Genomic DNA, 18,906 nt, shown 5'->3' with positions numbered 1-18,906 from the left:
ACTAGCCTCGGTGATAACTTATGCGGGAGTCACCCGCAATGCACAATCGTGCGAAAGATCCACAGAGAGAAAAAATCATCCGCCGTGACCGGGATTCGAACCCGGATCCCCCGATTTAAGGTCGAGTGCTTTAGCCAGTTAAGCTACCGAGGCGTCATTGTTCTCCGTGGATATTTTTGGACACTTCCGGACAAGCTGTTGCTGGACTGCTGAGCATATGATGCCACAAGCAGTCCAAATCGTGCGCACAGCGCCACAGCCGGAGAGCTGGCCCGGACATGGAACACATAGAGGTGTTCGCTATTGACTAGTTTAGCTCTAGCGGTAGCTTAACTGGCTAAAGCACTCGATCGGAAATCGGGGGATCCGGGTTCGAATCCCGGTCAAGGCGGATTATTTTTTTCTCTGTGGATCTTTCGCACAAAGTTGAAGCTGCTCAGCTTGGAACTCCGCAAAATTCGATGGTTATTGGTGTATCACGGGGGGAAAATGTTGGTTCAACTATTCTGGCAAAGAATATAAATACAAATTGTTTTTTACAATTTATTTCTCATGAGATCAATGATAATCCAAAATTACATTAATTTTTCTCAAATAAAGGAGTAGATGAAATTATTTCTCCTTCGCGACACACTATTGTTTTTTTACTTCTGTATTTCTTTTCCATCTCGTATAAATAAGATGATGATCCTAGAGTTATCTCTCGATAGCTATGGAGGCGATCTAACTCAAAATGCTTGCTTAAAAGTTGAACTTGACTACTGTAGTGGTCGAATGTTATGCTCGACGAGTGGACGGTAAGTGCTAAGAGAGGACGACTCGATTGAGGACGTGGTCGATCTCGATTCGATGTGTTCGTTCAAATGTGAACGTAGTGGGGATCCATGTCATCGTAGGCGGCAAACGTTGATTTTTCTACGCAGCCAAAGAGTAGTTGTAGCTTGCTTTTTTTCAATTTTTACTTATGAGAGTTCTTTGGTAATGATAAATCTATGATTAGGAAGCCGCTTCCTTTAATTTTCTCGTAAAGGAGAGAAAATGAAAATATATTCCTCTCGTCTTTTCTTTCGTTTGTCTTCATTTGCCATCACGTTGCGCATTGGCGCTCTTGGTGCAGTTCGGTGTTGATAGTGGTCGCGAGGTGTCGTTTTTGAGCTTCTGCAATAGTAGTAGACACAGTGGCGTAACTATGGGGGGATTAGGGGGATAGATCCCCCCCCCCCCCCCCAAAGCCTCAGAGAAAAAAAATATTATAAAACTATTGCCTAGTTTTGATATATATAACTGCATCTATTTAAGTTAAATTTTAAGTACCAAAATGATGTAAAATGCATATCCAGGCATGTCATTTTTCAAAAATTTTCTCAGACCCCGATTGCTAGGGAGGGAGTCGCCCCCCCTAGGCCCCTCTTCCCCCCCAAAGCAATTTCCTAGCTGCGCCACTGAGTAGACGTGTCATCCAGGCGTTTCCCCTCTAACCGTGGTCCAGCCGCCTCTGAGAGCGAGTCACCACTCTGGTGATGCCCTCGGCTCGGGGAGTCCTTGGAGGGCCCTCCTCTTCTCCAGAGGGAGGAGAGGTGTTATGGAGATTTTTAAGTGCCTCAGAGATCGCTATCTGCGAGCTTGTCACGGCCGTTGTTGGGCCGGCTGGAATTCCCTGGGCGAGTGTGAAGGCGGCGACACCTGGGCCTGTGCTCCGCCGCCTGGGAAATGCGCTCGGCGGCGGAGCATGAGATCGCATCAATATTTATGCCTCCGTATCGCGCTGCTCAGGTAATTGTGGTCGTCGGTGGAATCGTTCGATCGCAGGTGGCCGGGAAAGGGTCGTCTTACCAATCGACTTACTATCCCTGAACTTACACGTGTAAAACAATCAAAACTTTGTACTTCTTCTCGCCTTGACACGATGTTGAAAAAGGAGTTTTGTTGTTTTTTATGTCCTTTCCGACCAACACGTATCATTACCAATAGGTTTGATTCCCCTTGTTGAATATTTCTGCGTAGAATAGGCTGATCCGCTGTACTTAGGGCGAAATCAGTCTCCCTCTCTGCTGAAAAGCCTCCTGGGTATTGGTGGGAGATTACTTTAAAGATTGTGGTGCTAGCCTAGATGATATACCACGTGTTATTTTCAAGTTGGTCACTTTTTCTACTATTTGATGCCATTATCATGTTCTTTTCCATGAACTAGTCCGACGCTTCCCTTGTATCTGCTGCCGTCAGATGCCGATCAGGAATGCTGCGAATTATTCTCCAGATTTATGTGCCTATTTTGGTATCCAACCTTGTGGCTGGGCTATGGTATCCCTGGAAAACTTGTAATGTTCAAAAACAAGAGTTTTCGAGTCAATCCAAGTGTGTTCGGAGAAGTGAAAGCTCATTTCTCCATTTTCTTGCTGGAATTAGTTGTTTTTGACGACATATTTGCGAAAAACTGCTAATTCTGACGATTTTCATACCTGCCCTTTTTTGCCTTAACAATTGATCGCAGAAAATCCTTTTTAATGAGTATGCTGAGGGCATTGTCCAAAAAGGCGTATTATTCCTTTTACTCGGGATTAAAATTTTATGATGCAGTAAGTTCATTTAGGATCATTTATTACAACATTATGACCAATTTTAGTATCTGCAAATGCTTACTTCTCTCGTTAATGCATTTTGCTTCTGGAATCGTCTATTTAAGGGTCTCAAAAGGGAAATATTTTTCTCGGCGTCACCAAGCTTCTCTTTATTGTGGAGTCGTTCCTTTATATCGTTTTCTTTGTAATGTATTAAATTTGAAATGGTGTCATTAAATATGCGTATAAAAAATCACCCTAAGTATTATTTTATACGGAATAGAAATCTGTATTGGTATTTGACACATTTCAAAGATGTATACCTGGGATAGTCTCAATACCTTATAGCTTGTATTCGAAGACACTACTTCGTATCGGTGGGTTGAAAGAGAGACTGCCCAAAGTGGATCTGCAGCCAGCGTTGATATTGTTAGGAACATGGCAAAATACTGAAATATTGGTCCATTAAGTCAATATTGGTCAGAAAGGGCTTTTCAAGAGAACGTTCCTCCCCTTCTCTTTTTTGAGCCGATGAGTCCAAATCTGAGGGTTTTTTAACAGAATATCATGGGACATAGTTACTAAGGCTAAAAACTTATTTTTTTGGATTTCTTGTTTCAATTCCATCAGTGGCGCAGCGAGGAGGGGGTTTGTGGGATTAAACACCCCCCTCCCAGAGCTTAGAGAAATTTTTAAAATAAAAAAATTTAAATATACAAATTTGGTAACTAATATTCGGGAGACGAATGACTCGCAAGCAAAACATCAAACTATGCCGTAAAACTCGCTATTTAGAACTATCTATGTGAATAATAATTTTCTGGGCACCCGCATCCCGCACCTCCCGCTTACCGTGGTATTCTGTACCCCGTAACCTTCCAGTATCTGTTGCGCCTAAAACCCCTTAATTCCTAGCTGCACCCCTGAATTCCATACGTATGAACTTTGTAATTTAACGTTGCATAGAGAATACTTGATGGCATCACATTGTATGGCTTTTTAGACGATGAACCCGTCGGGCGAAGTGAAGAAATTTGCCGTTTTGTGTGCACCTCCGCGAAAGTCCATTTTCTCTGATTGTGAGTGAACTAAAATAAGTCGATGGCCGTTGCTGTATTTTTCGTTTTTAATCGTCAAATCCGGTTTATTCAGCGCTCAATTTGAAAACGACCATCATTTTCTTCCGTTGTGTTACATTTTTTTCGAGTAAAAGATATTCAAAATTTGCAACATTGCTAAAATATTCAACATCATCAAGCGCTTAAATCATTTTTTGTTTTATTATTTATTTAGGATTTGTCTTATCTTTCTTTTCCTTCTCAGAGGTAAATTATGGAAAGGCTGATGATAGTGGGGGTGTGGTTGATTGACCCCTTGATTTGTCACCGAACTGCCAAAAATCCGAATAGTTGTCCTTCTAGTACTCTTTTAATTTTGATTTTTTTATACTTTTGTAATGAATTTTCACGAGGCGTGTTATACCATTGAAGATCATTCTTCATTTTTTTTCCGCCTGTAGTGACAAGTACATATAAGTAACTACAATGTTATCCTATGTTTCATTCTTTGGATCTTATTTGGATCACTCGTGCTCTGCTTCACGCATATTTAGAATACATGTTTTGCATGGGTCCCATCACGGTAGTATTACATGGAGCAATATTCGTTAACGGAACCCTGATTTTAAAGAGAACAGTCGCTCTTCCTTGAACGCGGGTGGTGCAATGCGCCGCGATAATACCATGAATGCGCGCGAATCCATGTTACAGGAAGCAGTGATTGCTATTTTTTCATCTTGTTCTACCCAAATTTGCCCCAATCATTTTATCCTACCGAGTTCAGTGAATCAAGGTATCGAGTTATGAACCGCATGTATTGAAATTGCGTTCTGGGAAACCACGGTCGAGGAAGCATATCTGTGCAAATGTGAGAGCGTTGGGAGTTCACCTCAACCACTTAGCACGGAGACACATATTGGCATCTATGAGAGCTTTTGGACCCGGCTGGAAATCCGAGAACCCTGCCTCCAACAAAGCATAACATGGTTTTTTCCGGTATTTGCAATGATAAGATACGAAATTTTGTGAACGAACACCTGAGTCTGATTCTGAGATCCGAAAACCATTAAGAGGGCTACAAATAATAATTATTATAACAAATAAAAGAATAATTTTTCGAATTTCACTTTATGACCTCTGGAAGTTATTTTTTTGCAATATTTATCGTAATATCGGTAGCCTTTGAACTGACCGAAGTCATTGCGTCATAACACGTGTTTTATCATATGAAGAGTAGTAAAAAGTGACCTTAGCTTAAATCCAGTTGCTATATTAAATTGGTTATATGTATCGATGACGATTTTATATGCTTCTGGTTTCAGAAACTTACTATGATTACTAATAATACTTTTCATTTATATTTGCAACGTATTTTAAGAGTTTAGCAAGCGGGAATGTGGTGTTTTTCTCTAAGCTTTATTCTTTCCACATTTTATTTATTATAAAAAGTATTTAGAATATTTTCCCTGCTCAAGCAATAGTCCCTAATACCACGTCACTACCATCCATCCAATCTGTGACAGATCTTCCTCCTTGTCTTCAAGTTCAAAGTTGAATGTGCAGTAGGCCGGCCCTTATTTTTCAGAATTGAGAAAAGTTATGTTTTCCTAGTCTCAAAATGATCCAAATGAGGTTTATATTCATGTGTTAAAATTTGGTTACTAAAAAAGTAACGGCAACCCGTGCCCCAAGGGCCCTAAGTACTGAGGATTGGGTCCGAAAAGTGCCATTTCTATGTAAAACGGAAAAGTAAAGGTTTTTAGGGCCGATTTTCTGTTTGTTTTGACATATCTCTAAGAGTTTACGAGATATAGTTCGTTGTAATGCAATCCACCCCCCCAGGTCACTACCCCGCACCGCGGCGCCGCTGAGGTACGGCCCGCACCACTTACTAGAGACTTCCCCTCTACCCCCTCCCCTCCCTCAGCAAAGACTTTGCTCCTACTGCTAAGATTTACATGCTAGTGGTACAGAATTGAAAAGGTTGTACCTCTTGTGTCATGATTAATGTTTTTAAAGCCTACAATGTCAATCTTAACCCTCCAACGCCGTCCTATGTACTGTGGGCCGATCCCTTAAACCATAGTTTGTTGCCACCATACGACCGCGCACCATTACCGCATGCTGTGTTCAAAACTGCTATCTATTTACAAAATGTTATAAGTATTTGAACCAATTGTGTTTGTGAATTATAACGAAATGAATGAAATGAGCAGTGCTTCATGGGCCATAACAGTTGATAGAAATATCAAGGAAGAAGAAACGAGGCAGTCAGTTCACATTTGTAGATCAATGTGGAGAGATAGTTAGTTCTTATGTATAGTGCGCAAGTTATAGGAAGTGCTAAGTTTTTTGGGGTTTAAGGAGAAAAGTGGTGAAAAAACTAGTTTATCATGAATGTGACGTTCAGTTTAAGAATAGGCCAACAAGAAAAATAATGCAAACAAGGCTAAATTTAGACATTGAACTGGTTGGAAAAGAAAGTAAAGAAATACTTGGCCCAAAGTTATTTATGGTGATAGAATTACTGTGTGTTTTTTCTATAACCTAATGGGTTTGAAATGTATAAGACTTAGTGCGAGAAAAATAGTAAGGAATGCATTTCATCCATGGAACAAAACGAGAATTCCTGTTATTACGGAAAGTAAGGCGATTGATAAGTTAGAAAAATTACACAACGAATGGATGAACGTGCGACGACATAAAGAGAGAGTAGAAACTACAGTGGAGATTTAGAGAAGCTTTCGTAACAAAACTTGATGATTTGTTCGACATTGCAAGGGGCGGTGCCATTGAATTTTGACGCACGCAGTTAATATCTCGGATAAATGTGCGTGAGATGAAGAAGTAAAATTCTTATGCAATCAAATAGGAGCACGAAATGCACTTGTATATAGATTTCAATATGCTCAAGAAGAAAGAAAAAGTCGTGGTTCTCCGCTCCTTGTGCTGCATCTGCTCCCAACAGTGACTTTCAGATCCTAAAATCACGAAAGTGTTAACCTGGACATAGCGAAAGGAGTACAAAAGATGTTTTCAAACCACTTGTGGTACCTGAATGAGGAGTTGGTAGGCCTGCCATTCTTTGATGGATCCTTTTTTGGGTGTGAAAAGGAAAACGTGATACGCCATATGAGGACACGTGAGGGAAATTATGATCCACCAAAGATGGCATTGTATAAACGTGAAGACCTGAAAACGGTATCTATATCAAATTTTGTCACTACTAATTCGAGAAATCTATTTAATGCATTGGAAATATGAACTGCATTCTTTGATGTTGCCACGCAAGAATGGTATGAAAATCCTGATTACAAGAACGATTTGAAAATTATTCGGGGTCTTCAAGCGGTAGATGATTGTGCAGAGAGAGGGGTGAAACTCATTCAAGATTTTAAGTCAGTCACGTTGAAGGAAGAGAGCTAAAATTAGTTACTAACGATATGTGTGAATTTTCATCGTAGCACAGCCCCTAACGTCCGCAAATACACTTTAAATGCCAAATATGGGGTGTCAGTGAAAGATTAGAAGTACGAAAATGTATTTTGTTTTGGTTAATATGTACTGAAATTCATGGGCAAGTGAAAATATAAGTTAATTGATCACTTTGATTGGAAGTATTGTCATAGCAATTAAATTCTTTCTAACGTAAGCATATTTCTTCAAAGACTACACCCTGGCAGCAGGAGCAAAGTCTTTGCTGAGGGAGGGGAGGGGGTGGAGGGAAGTCTTTAGTGGTGCGGGCCGTACCTCAGCGGCGCCGCGGTGCGGGGTAGCGCCCTGGGGGGTGGATTGCATTACGACGGACGATATCTCGTAAACGCTTAGAGATAGGTCAAAACAAACAGAAAATCGGCCCTGAAGAGCTTTACTTTTACGTTTTACATAGAAATGGCACTTTTTCGGACCCAAAAATCTCAGTTGAGGGTCTTCAGTACTCAGGGCCCTTGGGGCACGGGTTGCCGTTATTTTTTAGTAACCAAATTTTAACACATGAATATAAACCTCATTTGGATCATTTTGAGGCTAGGAAAACATAACTTTTTTCAATTATGAAAAATAAGGGCCGGCCTAATGTGCAGTGTTCATGCGAGGTACTACAGATCAAGAAAATAACGATGACCATTGCGAATATTCTAAAAAGCAATCGCCGAATCATTTACTTTGGCAGCATGATTTCCGCAATTGCACCCCTGTTGGAGGAAACGGATGCGATTCGGACGTCTTCCTATTGCATCCGTCCAGCACGGATTTGATTGCCGTGGGAAATAATTGACATCTCGGGTAATTGCGTCTTATGTCCGTCATCCCAGCTCCCCACGATGTTGACGACCTATTAAAAGTGTCGTCATTTCGTGAATTTTAAGTTTACCCGCCAAGCCCGCCCGCCCGCATGTTTGAATATATTATTGCTATAATATTCTGGTATTATTAACAGTGGCTGTGCATGATTTTCCTGAATCTTCTTTTATATTTTATATGCAGTGCTTCAGTGTGATTTGTGTGTATCCTTGTTTAGTATGGAAATGTGATGGAGACATACTCTTATATTAATTGAATTTGGAATCAATTATTGTCACCGTCTTTCGAAAACCGATGAAGTAGCGTTCATGTTGAGTAGTGTACATTGGCAATTGTAGAGTAACGTGATCACGAAAGATAATCCTACAAAATGTCAATAGTTCAATGGTGGCTGGTGAGCATGGGAAGTTTTGTGCATTTTATGTTTCATCTTTTTCAAGGATACTCCATTTATCAGGCCCGTGTTTATCAGGTAGAATTTACGCAGAAAAATATTTATCTCTGTTTTTTTGCATGTTTGAGTGCATTATTTGTCATCAGTGGCGCAGTAACACGGTTGAGACCTGGGTGTCGCTCAATATGGGGCCTACCCTATCTTCACAATCAATGCTATTCACGCAGAGGGAAACGGACATTGCTGTAGCCACATAAGATGTATATTTTTCGGAGGTGGGTATATTTCGTTGGGTTTCAACTCGAGACCCTCCTCGCTCGCTGCGCCGTTGGCATGGTATATGGCGGATGAAGGCCGTTGTTTTGAGGAAAGAGTCGGTACTTTCTACGGCGCTTTGGCGGTTGGCAATACCCCTCAGCGATAATACGTGTGCTCATTGGCAAGTGGCTTTTAGATATTCATTCTCCTATTATTTGAAATAAAATCTGTCTAACTGGTGAAATTGAAACTCGCTTTTGAGAGACACCTTCGTGATGGCCGTCTTTCCTATTTTTCTAGGAATGCGGGGGGGGGGGGTCTCCCCCGGCTTAACTGACTCCCCCCGCCGCGTTGCCGCACTACGGGAATCGTGGTGAACTCATCCAAGACAGTTGTTACTCAGTTAAAGTGCAGCATTGGAACTAATTTAATTCCTACTTTAAAAAATGTATAATCTGCCGGTAGCGAAAAACTGCCTTTTTCCCATGACGTCATGTCGATGTCGTAGCTTCCAGACGGCCTCTCCCTATTTTTTCCGTAGCTGACGCGATGAGAGAAATGGCGTAATAAACATCGCGTCTCAACGTACGCTGAATTCGCGACGTTCCTCTTCACTATATTTAAGACCATACCTTCGGAAGTTTTTGGAGGTCGAATGAGATATTTCTGAAATGTTCATATACATTATGTATTAGTCATCTAAAATGTTTTACATCCAAATGTTATGATTTTAATTCATTTTTCTAAATAATGTTAAATAGCTTCCAAAAATCGTTAAAATATCCCTTTCGTAGTGGGACTCCGTGAAATGGGCGCAAAGAGATTGGGAGCAGCGGTTGTGTGACGTGGAGGCCGTGGTTCAAACGACCCCAGCTTGCGGACACTCCGTCGTTCTGACGCAACACTCGCCTCAGAATTACGCTCTCATCTTGAACTTTACTGGGCGTATTGAGTCAAACATAAGAAACCATGTCAAGGTTTAGCTGTTTCTTTGATTTAAACATTCCGAGAAAAATACTTCCGGGTAATATGTTCAATAAATAAATGATTTAAATTTTTTCAAATATCAACAATGTGTATATTTGAGGAAAAATGTTTGTAAATATTTTTCTCGAAAAAAATCATAAAAATTTCTCGGAAAATCTCGATATGGGTGTGCTCCACCGAGTTGATGGCGAATATCGAAACGTATGACTGGAGTGGAAGAGATGCGGCTTCTTGCGTGCACCCCTTCAAAATGTCACCAAATGTGCCCGCGTCTCCCAACCCCCCCCCCCCCCCCCCTGAAAAATAGCCTTGGCTTGCAAGCCCATCCCCGGACTGATTTATACAAATGACTCGACTTCGATCGTGCGAAACGGTAAATGCGTTGCTAGGTCAAAATATTCGTGCCAGCATTGAAACGTTTTCACTAGGATTCATGAGGAGACTCGCGAACCCCTAGCGTCATGAGTGGTGCGGCGCGGCCATTTCTTTGCCTGAGCTCTTCAGGCATAACAGCGTGACGTCCGCTTTGGTGTAGAGACCAACAGCCTCGATGGGCGAGTGCAGGGACCTAGCGAGGGCATAGCTTGGTTAAAAGGCCAAAGGTCCTTAGGTAGAATATGTTCGAGGTGAATTTGAAAGGGCCTTTGAAGGTTTTATTAGTGTAACAAGTCTTGGAAGGTGAACATAAGTTTTAGCCGCTCCTATTTCTTGCAAATGACATTTCACAAGCAAGCGCCCAAAATATGTTTGCCCTGTGAGGACTGGCTACTCTCCATCGAGCTTTGCGCACATGATGGAAGTGTATTCTGATTGATTGCGTGTTTCTCACGAGCGCATTTTGTTGCGTCGGCAGGGAAGAAGAAAATCCAGAGGGACCCGTCGTGCTGCCCCGCTTGCGGCATCACGCTGCGCCCAGGGGAGCTGGAGTCGCACTATATCCAGGAGGTGGAGCGGCTGTACAAGCTGTCGTCGGTGAGGCGGGTGCGGCGCGACGCGTCGCGGCCCGCTCAGCCGCCAGCCACGCCGCCCGCCGCCGCCGCCGCCAACCGCCGCGACGCGCTCGCCGCCACCGAAGCCACCCCCGAGGGACGCTGGGAGGTGAGAATCCCCCCGCTAGCTCTGCTCCACTCAATCCCCCCCACCCCCGTGTACATGAATTATTTGTTAGTGATGAAGCTCAAATGTGGCGTCCAGAGGTTAAGCTTTGCGAGTCGCGGGGATTTTCAGGAGGAAGAATGTAATTCGTGTATTTAATTTTTTCTAAAAAAGAGTGAAATAAGTCGTTTTGAAGGCAATCTGAGGTTTATTGAAGGCCTTTTTTTATCAATGTTATCTTAAAATTATCTTTAAATACTGCTTGGGGATAAAGGTTACGTCATGATGAAAACCCTTTCCACTGAGTCTGCTGGTCTCCGGCACAATTCCCTCACTCCACTAATCACCTAGGCTCTTTTCATCCAAATTGAGAAGTTCTTGATAGATTTGTTGATTATTTTGATGAAAGAAATACAAATGAGGAAATTCAGGGTGTTACAAGATAGTCAAATATTGCTTTTAGCGTTTACCAATGCTGGGCTTATTTTAATGGGATTTGGGTTGCTGAGTCTTTTAAATTTATCCCATACTTTGTGTCATAAATTGGTTGTGTCTGTATACCAATGATATAACTGATTGTCTCCAAAAAAAGCATATTCCTTAGCAAATGTATGATTAAGCGGATGTGTGATCAGCTGGAAATTGCATTAAATCCCTTCAAGATCTGTTTTCTAGGACTTTATTCTTGGAAACTTTTGTTTTCATGCAATGCAAATTTCTTGTATGATGGACTGGTGAAGTTTTGGCATCACATATTGCTTCACATCTGTTAATTTTTCTAAACAACCCTTTTTGGCATGTCTCAAATCATTGAGTTAAGCCATTAGCCCTATCTTAGGAGCAAAGTTCGTAGCATTATAATTAACTGAAATGAAATAATTAGGCAAGCATTAATTATTTCTGTATTCATACAGCACTGGCAAGTAATGTCGAACCCGAAATTGATGCTTCAAATGATGAAACTTTGCTAGGGTGGTCATGTATCCCAAAGGTGATTAGCTTTTGTTCTATTTTCAACTATTTAGTGTGATATTAAAAGTTCTAAAATCACTGTATATATTTACTTGTAGATTTTCTTGTTTCAAATATCCATTTGTTAACTTCAACTTGCAACATACGATAAGTCACGCGTTTGCCCCATAGACTCAAGAAACTGGCAAAGTAAACTGACGTAATGACGTCAGACTTTACCTATCCATAAGCTCGTACTTAGACATTTTCAAAAACATTGTGTAAGTAATACTCGAGCATTCTATTATTCCGCTAGGTTTCAAGAAAGTTGTAATCATGGTAAACTACTAGCAGTTTGACTCGAACTTTCTGAGTAGCATATTCTGCTTCTGGCTTGAATTACTTTTTGAATCATGAGAATATCATAATAGGAACCCAGATCATGGTAGCAACTACTCATGAGAAGCATTTAAGAATTATGAAAACTTTTGTACTTATTCCTGTCAAGGACTAAGTTTTGGAGACTACTATTAGTGAGGTTATATACCCTGGTCCTATATTGCTGTTCATATAAAATTTATTAAAATGCATTATATTGTTTCAAACGAATTTTATATTAAATACTATAACAGCCCTTCTGCTTTAGTTTTGATTGTAGTACTTTTATTTCCTTTTTTATTGACTCCCATTGTTATATTATTGATTCATGCCCCCCTTATAGTAAAAATAGTGTCTTCCCATCTGAAGTAACGATTGTAATTAGATTTTGGATGTTTGGATCTATTGGATTATAGAGCATCTATCTGTATGAGGAATTACTATTTATGGTTCGCCTAATAATTCTTCCTGTGGTGCATTGCATGCGTTTTGTAGCAGCACAGTGACCACAAGGTCTATGCCCTTTGCTAATGACAGCAAAATCCATTTGGGATTTGAGTATTGAACCGGGTGGCTACTCATCTGTTGTACCACCCGCCAAGTCTTGTGCATATGGGTACCATTTTCCTCCTAAATGCACCACCTGATTTACCTACTAACATGTAATTTAAAATGCATCATGTGAAGCTGTGTTGCATTAACACATATGCAAATACTAGGTGGTAAGTAGTCCCTGATATAATTCTAAAAATTGCACGCTTGACTGAGGAAAGCATGCAATTTTGTGTCCTGCTTAAAACATCTCTAAGGCCCATGGGCATGAAGCACTCGAGAGAGCTGGAAAGCACTCCCATGCTTCTTTTCCTACAGGCCCATTGTTTTGATTTTCACTTGAAGAAAGGCATTTCCTCTCTCCTCCTTCACAACTTAAGTGCCTGGCAGAATGTTCTCACTCTTGACACATGTGGTCCAGCATTCGCCATCACCCTTCACACCTGTCCTCCACTGGTAGTCAGTGTTTATTTCCCATTGGCTCCTCCTTGGCCCTTCCTTGTATGTCATCTTCGTGATTTCCATTGCTAATTCATTCTCTACTGTGTCCTGATTTTATTTATAAATTCCACGTTAACAATGTCCGTCCTCATAGTATAGGAGACATTTCTGCTGGCTGTAATGTTAAGCTGCTATTTCATTATTTTTTTAAGCATAAAACTTAACTTCTGTTAATATTTTGCTTAAAGGGTTACATGCTAACGTTGGCTCTAATTATGCTTGAGGGTGGTGTGGCTCCAGCCCCCAGGAGACCTTTCCTAGCATTTTGCCATCTGCCTATTAATCCCTTGTGTCTTCCCACCCAAAGTCAACACATCCTCACGTCCTGGTGGGATTTCCAGATACCCTGTCACTCCACCATCACTTTCCATGCTTTTGTGTGTTGGACTTGCTATCTAGTCCTATTAGCATCTCACGCTGAACTCCTCTAACTTTGCTCCTTCTCTGCACTCAGTTGTATTTATTTATATGGTGGTCCATCCTGATGAACATCGTAAATACTCTTCGGATGTATTTCAATTAATATGTCTTCATTCATTGACATTGGGAATCAACTTCCCATGTATCCCTGAGCTATTCTCTGCATCAAGGGTACTAACAGTTTGGAAATCAATTTCATGTTTGGTGATTTCTTTGGTCACCTCTTACTCATGAGCTTAAGTTTATAATCGTGTAAAGTACCTACTTTCTGCTTTTGCACTTGAGCTAAGTGGTTGAAATTGAATGCAAGGGAGCTTACAATTATCCCAACAATTTTTTAAATCGTAGTCCTTCTTGGAAAGATATTGGATTTTCGGGATGGATGATCTCTATTCTTACAGGGGAATGGTAATGTGCCGAATATATGCTTCTAGAATCATATTAAGGCCAACAGGATTTTAAAGACTGATGACATTATTATGTTTGTGCAACTTCCATATTTCCGCTCGACCACTTTTTTTCTGCGTAATGATTTTTGATATGAGTCTTTATTTTCAATGACTTTATCACCCTTTTATTGGTTTATGGAGTATCCCTACATGCATGAAGCATTTAATGGAGGAAGTGTAGGATTTTGAAATACATGCATATACTGGCCCATTTTTCTTTCTCTGTAAGGTGACTGAATATTTCGATGTTGTAGAGGAGCCACATAATTACTGAAGCATTGCTGACCTAAGAAGTAAATTGTGGAATTCTGATTGTCATTGCTTTCATCTTGACTGATTCAACTTTTACTCTGTCGCATATGATTATTTTCTACTGCATGATTAGTTGGATGTGGTGGCATGTGCTTCTTGGCATATGATTTCCTTGTGAGCATTGACTTTGTTAGGTCTCCTTGTTTTGTTTCATATTCTTGTGGAGCTTTATGTAACACTACATTTTTCTTTGACTTTCTCATTACATTTACCTGCCAATCATCTGATGAAGCCATGTTTTTTCAAGGGCAACCCACATATCCTCCCTGCTTATGCACCCATGGAGAGGTTTGAGGTGAGAATGACTCCTAAGTGCTTGAGTGAATGTTGTCTTTTGTTTTGAAGCTGCTTTAATTTCTTGCAATTTTTTAAAGTTTATATCTTCCACACATTCATTACTGTGATATTTAGTGTGATGTACCTCTGAGCCAAAATTTCTGAGTCTTCCTGGAATTTTTTTCGTGTGTGAGTTTCAAAATTACCCTTTGTAAAAGATGGGAAGACTTATGATCTTCAATTTTTTTGGTTGATGTATTCTTTGTGTTAAACTGGAGAGCTAACTGCCGCGGTGTTTTGTAAATATAGGGGTCCTTCACACTTGTGTTAACTATGGTAATGACAGCATTTTTTCATTCCATCTATTACGTCATTTTGTTGGTTCTGTTTTTTTTTTTCATTATTTCATGTCAGTTTTGAGAGCTGCCATTTAAGTTGTTTTAAAATAGTTTGCTGCTCAACTGGCATTTCTTTATAAAAATTTTATCTCATCTTTTTCTCCATATGAGTACATGGCTATAGTGAACTTGTCTCGAGGATAAGGCAAATATGAAGTAATTATTATTGGCAGTGATTTAACAAGGGAATTTCCCTAATTGTTTGTAGATTCAAGAATAATCTAATCCCTGTGGAAGTTTTCATTGGCACGTCAAATTAATATTCAGTCTCTTAGGCATTCACTAATTGTTATTGAATGTATGATTTCAGTTGTATGTAAGTTATTGAGGATTAACCTAAGTGGACAATTGAATCACTCTGGGATGAATGAACATTAGCAAGGTAATTAAGGCAATCTCTAAATATGAGGGTTGTGGATAAAATTTGGACTTGTCATTTTAGGGAAAAGTATCAGCCGGATCAATTATTTGGGTTATCAGAGTTAGTTATTTGGTGCTGAAAGTGCATATACTTTCAGTCACGAGATATTTATTCAACTTTCACTGCACATTTAGACCCATGTGGTAATTAAATAGGAGTGTCTAACATCGTTATCAATGCAATAATGAAAGTAAATTGGATTCCATAATTTCCCCCATAACATGTGGATTGATCAAAGTTTAAACTGATTAGAGGTTTATTAACTCCTATCACTTTTTGGGATCACATCCTTAGTTGCGTTGCATGCCTGAATGTCTGAAATGTATGTAGAAAAATGACGAATGAAATTATATTCTTGTGCTTGATAACTGGTGTATCACTGTATAAGTAGCAGTTATGGTCTCCTCTGAACACAGCTCTTATATTCCCTACAATCCTCTGCATATCAGTTGACTGTAGCAGATGCTGTGAACTTGATGCAGAATTATTTATCTTCCTTTATTTATCCTCTCTTTTATGTTAAATTTGGCTGCTCATGGTACAATTTATCTTTTCATGGCCAAAGTCTTGGGGGTTGAGCCCTTAACCCTTTCATTGCGTAACATTTTCTCAGAGTTGTTTCACATTGGCGGAGAATTTTTTTTCACTGCATTCACTTTGTTTTTCGAAAATATGAAAACAATTTCAATAAATAAGGGATTTTTATATTAATTTGACAATTTATTAAACAATTTGTTAATGGCATCACAGTGATACCATCCGCACCCATGTGATAAATGCTCCGGATATTTATGCAACCCGTTACACAAACATTAGAAACGACGGACAACATATTTTTACATAGCAACTAAGAAGCTTGAAATAATTTCTGAAATGATGGCGGAATTGAATTATAAAATAAGATAAATAATTTTTCAGATGTCATCCACTATCCATGCATCAAATTTTGGGGTAAATAAAAGTTCTCGAATTTTAATTTTCACATCTAAATTTTTAAATTTACTAGTAGCTTAGATTTGGATGAAAACATAAGAAAGTTATTTTATCTTTTTGCCATTTTCTTTTGGGTTAATGCTGAAAATATTAACTTATAATTGTGAAATTCTTTGAAAAAAGGGTTCAAACACAGCCCTGGAACATCTGCACATCATACACCATCAGAGTTATACTGATTCGCCACTTTAGTCGTTCTAAGGACGTGAGGAGGATTATTTCTTCTGTTTGTCCTTAAGAGTTTCAGTGCCATGGCGTCTTTTTGAGTAACTCAATAGATATTTGAACAGATTATTATAATTTTTATGATAATTATAATTTTCCATGTATAAACTCAGTAGAGTAGCCACGGGAGGGGGGGTTATGGGTAACAACCCCCGTTGAGGTGCCAAAAATGGGTAAAATGGCCCCCGCACCCTCCAGAAGGGCCCTCAAACCTCCGGCAAAAACCCCCCATTTCAAAATCGTGGCTACGTGACTGTATAAGCTGTGCCCACTGAGGAGAAATCTATCGATTAATTTTCGCACGACTTTGTTTGCATGTCCCCTGCCTCCAACATCAGGATCCTTCGCACAGTGTAAATTATAGCATCTTGCACGAGGCCATTAGGCTCAGAAAGCATATATAATGTTATGCCGCGTTTGTGACGCCAAAGCAACATGGACTAATGAAGCAGAGTTCTTTAAACGTGTAATAAATTTCTTTCATTCTTTGAGTGAATAATTTCAAAAGGGGTCGAATTTTATGCAAGGGGTCTCTTGGTATCGGATCATCTACTCCAGGGTTCCTGCCAAACTGCATTAACGGAAAATTAGTTGAAATCGGTCTCGGGAAAAAGTGCTGTGAAGGAGGGAAAAATCGAAGATATTTTCCTACCTTTTCCAATAATCTGGAATGGATGGCCATCTTACAATACTTCATACAATCATACATTAGGTATATTGGACCAAAAATGCCTCCCATACCCCACGAGTAAGATTCCTATGCTCGGTTATCCTTGAAGAACTGCATGTTGAGAGGCATTGGCAATATGGACCAAAGCCTTTCAGACGACAATATTTCCTCCAGCTCCACATACTTGCATCCTCAACGTAAACCTCAGTTAACACCTATAAAATATACTACAATAAAATACATTACACTTACAAAATGCACAAGACTGATGAGGTTGCTCTTTTGCAGTCAGAAAGAGATGTAAGGGTTAAAGTTTAGAACCGACGTACAAGAAATATCTAAACGTGAATGCTCCAGATAAAACGGCAACGTATAATAATCCAAAAATAATTGTTTCTTTGCGCATTGAAATTTTGCTGACTTTCTTTTCTGATTATAATAGCTCTATTTGGTCGAAGTAAAATATGTAAATTGCTTCAAAGATAAAAAAAAAACCTTCGTGGAGAAGACCCAATGCAGTGTTCCATGCATACACTTGAGTAAATTGTGCCAGAGGTAGTTTTATTGCGAGGAGATATTCTAAGCCTAGTTGACCAAAGGCTGATACATAAACGGTCTTTGGGGTTTGAAAATAGGAATAAAGTTAAAAATGAAGATGTCTCCCATATTCCACGTAAGTGGCTAAATATATGTAAAATACCAAAATGGCCAATAGAAAAAGGCCATACGTTAATATTAGAAAAAAAATCTCTATAGAGGAGTGAAAATGCACGAAATCGAAAGATGTCCGAAAGAGAGACTGTACTAATAACGAGAGTCGCAAAAACTGAGAAGGAAGAGCTGACCTTTTCTACGAACAGAATAGTTGCATGGATTTCTAATAAGAATGGCAAAAATACTTCTAAAAATAGAGATAACAGGCGACACAGAGCGACTTGTAGTCTATTCCACGGTGACGGAAAATGACTTTTTTATTTGAGCCCCGAAATTCGATCATTTTTTCCCCAAGGATTTCCCCAATTCTAATTTCTCCTTCAAAATGGAAAAAAACATAAAAGTTTCCCTAGAACCTTCATTATTTCCCGTGAATAACGAATTGGTGGTCGTAATTATTCCCACCTAGTAAATTTAACAAACTCATACGAAATAAATGAGAAAAGGTTGAAAACTATTTCTTCTTCCGTAGCCAGTATAATCAGACCCCTATTGAAAGGATCGTTAGGAAAATGAGTGGCAAATATATTATGGAAGAATGTTAGTAGTTATAACGGCATTATGTACATATTAAGTTTAAACATTAATAAAAACAGCAACAGATTATTCAACTGTGTTTAGAGTGTGTAGGTATAGTGACCGTAATTTGAAATACGAAAATATTTTTCGTCAATGAGATGAAAGGAAATATTGTTTGAAAAATTTTAATAGGACTAAAACGAAAATAATATCCTTCAAATGTGGCAACACTTAGTACAAATATTCAGAAAAGTAAAGAAAATATCACATTTAATTTTTTTTGTAATGGCGAAAAATCTTACAAATAAAAAAGTACTCCATAAATGTAAAAAAATTTACTCAAAAAATATAAACTATTTTCAAAAAAGAGAAGGCATATGCAGGTAGCCTAATCCATTTTGTGTGCGGGAAACCATCATGAGAGTAGATAGAACAGAGCGAAGGAGCGTAGGGAGCGATTGAAGGACATAGGCCG

The 18,906-nt window shown here is 39.4% G+C and overlaps 1 protein-coding gene across 6 annotated transcripts in view; it reads left to right on the top strand.

Moving 5' to 3' along the window:
- LOC124170895 (E3 ubiquitin-protein ligase RNF220-like) overlaps nucleotides 1-18,906 on the top strand; it is a 341,569-nt gene that overhangs the window by 264,019 nt on the left and 58,644 nt on the right. For 4 of the 6 annotated variants that reach the window (XM_046549929.1, XM_046549928.1, XM_046549933.1 and 1 more), the window contains 2 exons: nucleotides 10,411-10,655; nucleotides 14,448-14,510. In XM_046549929.1, coding sequence (XP_046405885.1) covers nucleotides 10,411-10,655; nucleotides 14,448-14,510 — 308 coding nt within the window. The remainder of the gene's footprint in view (nucleotides 1-10,410; nucleotides 10,656-14,447; nucleotides 14,511-18,906) is intronic. The other 2 variants (XM_046549931.1, XM_046549932.1) reach the window with 2 other exon arrangements.

Source organism: Ischnura elegans, chromosome X (assembly GCF_921293095.1).
Source record: "Ischnura elegans chromosome X, ioIscEleg1.1, whole genome shotgun sequence".
NCBI classification, from domain to species: domain Eukaryota; kingdom Metazoa; phylum Arthropoda; class Insecta; order Odonata; family Coenagrionidae; genus Ischnura; species Ischnura elegans.
Note: the sequence above shows the minus strand (reverse complement) of the source record. Positions and strands in the feature narration are given on the sequence as shown.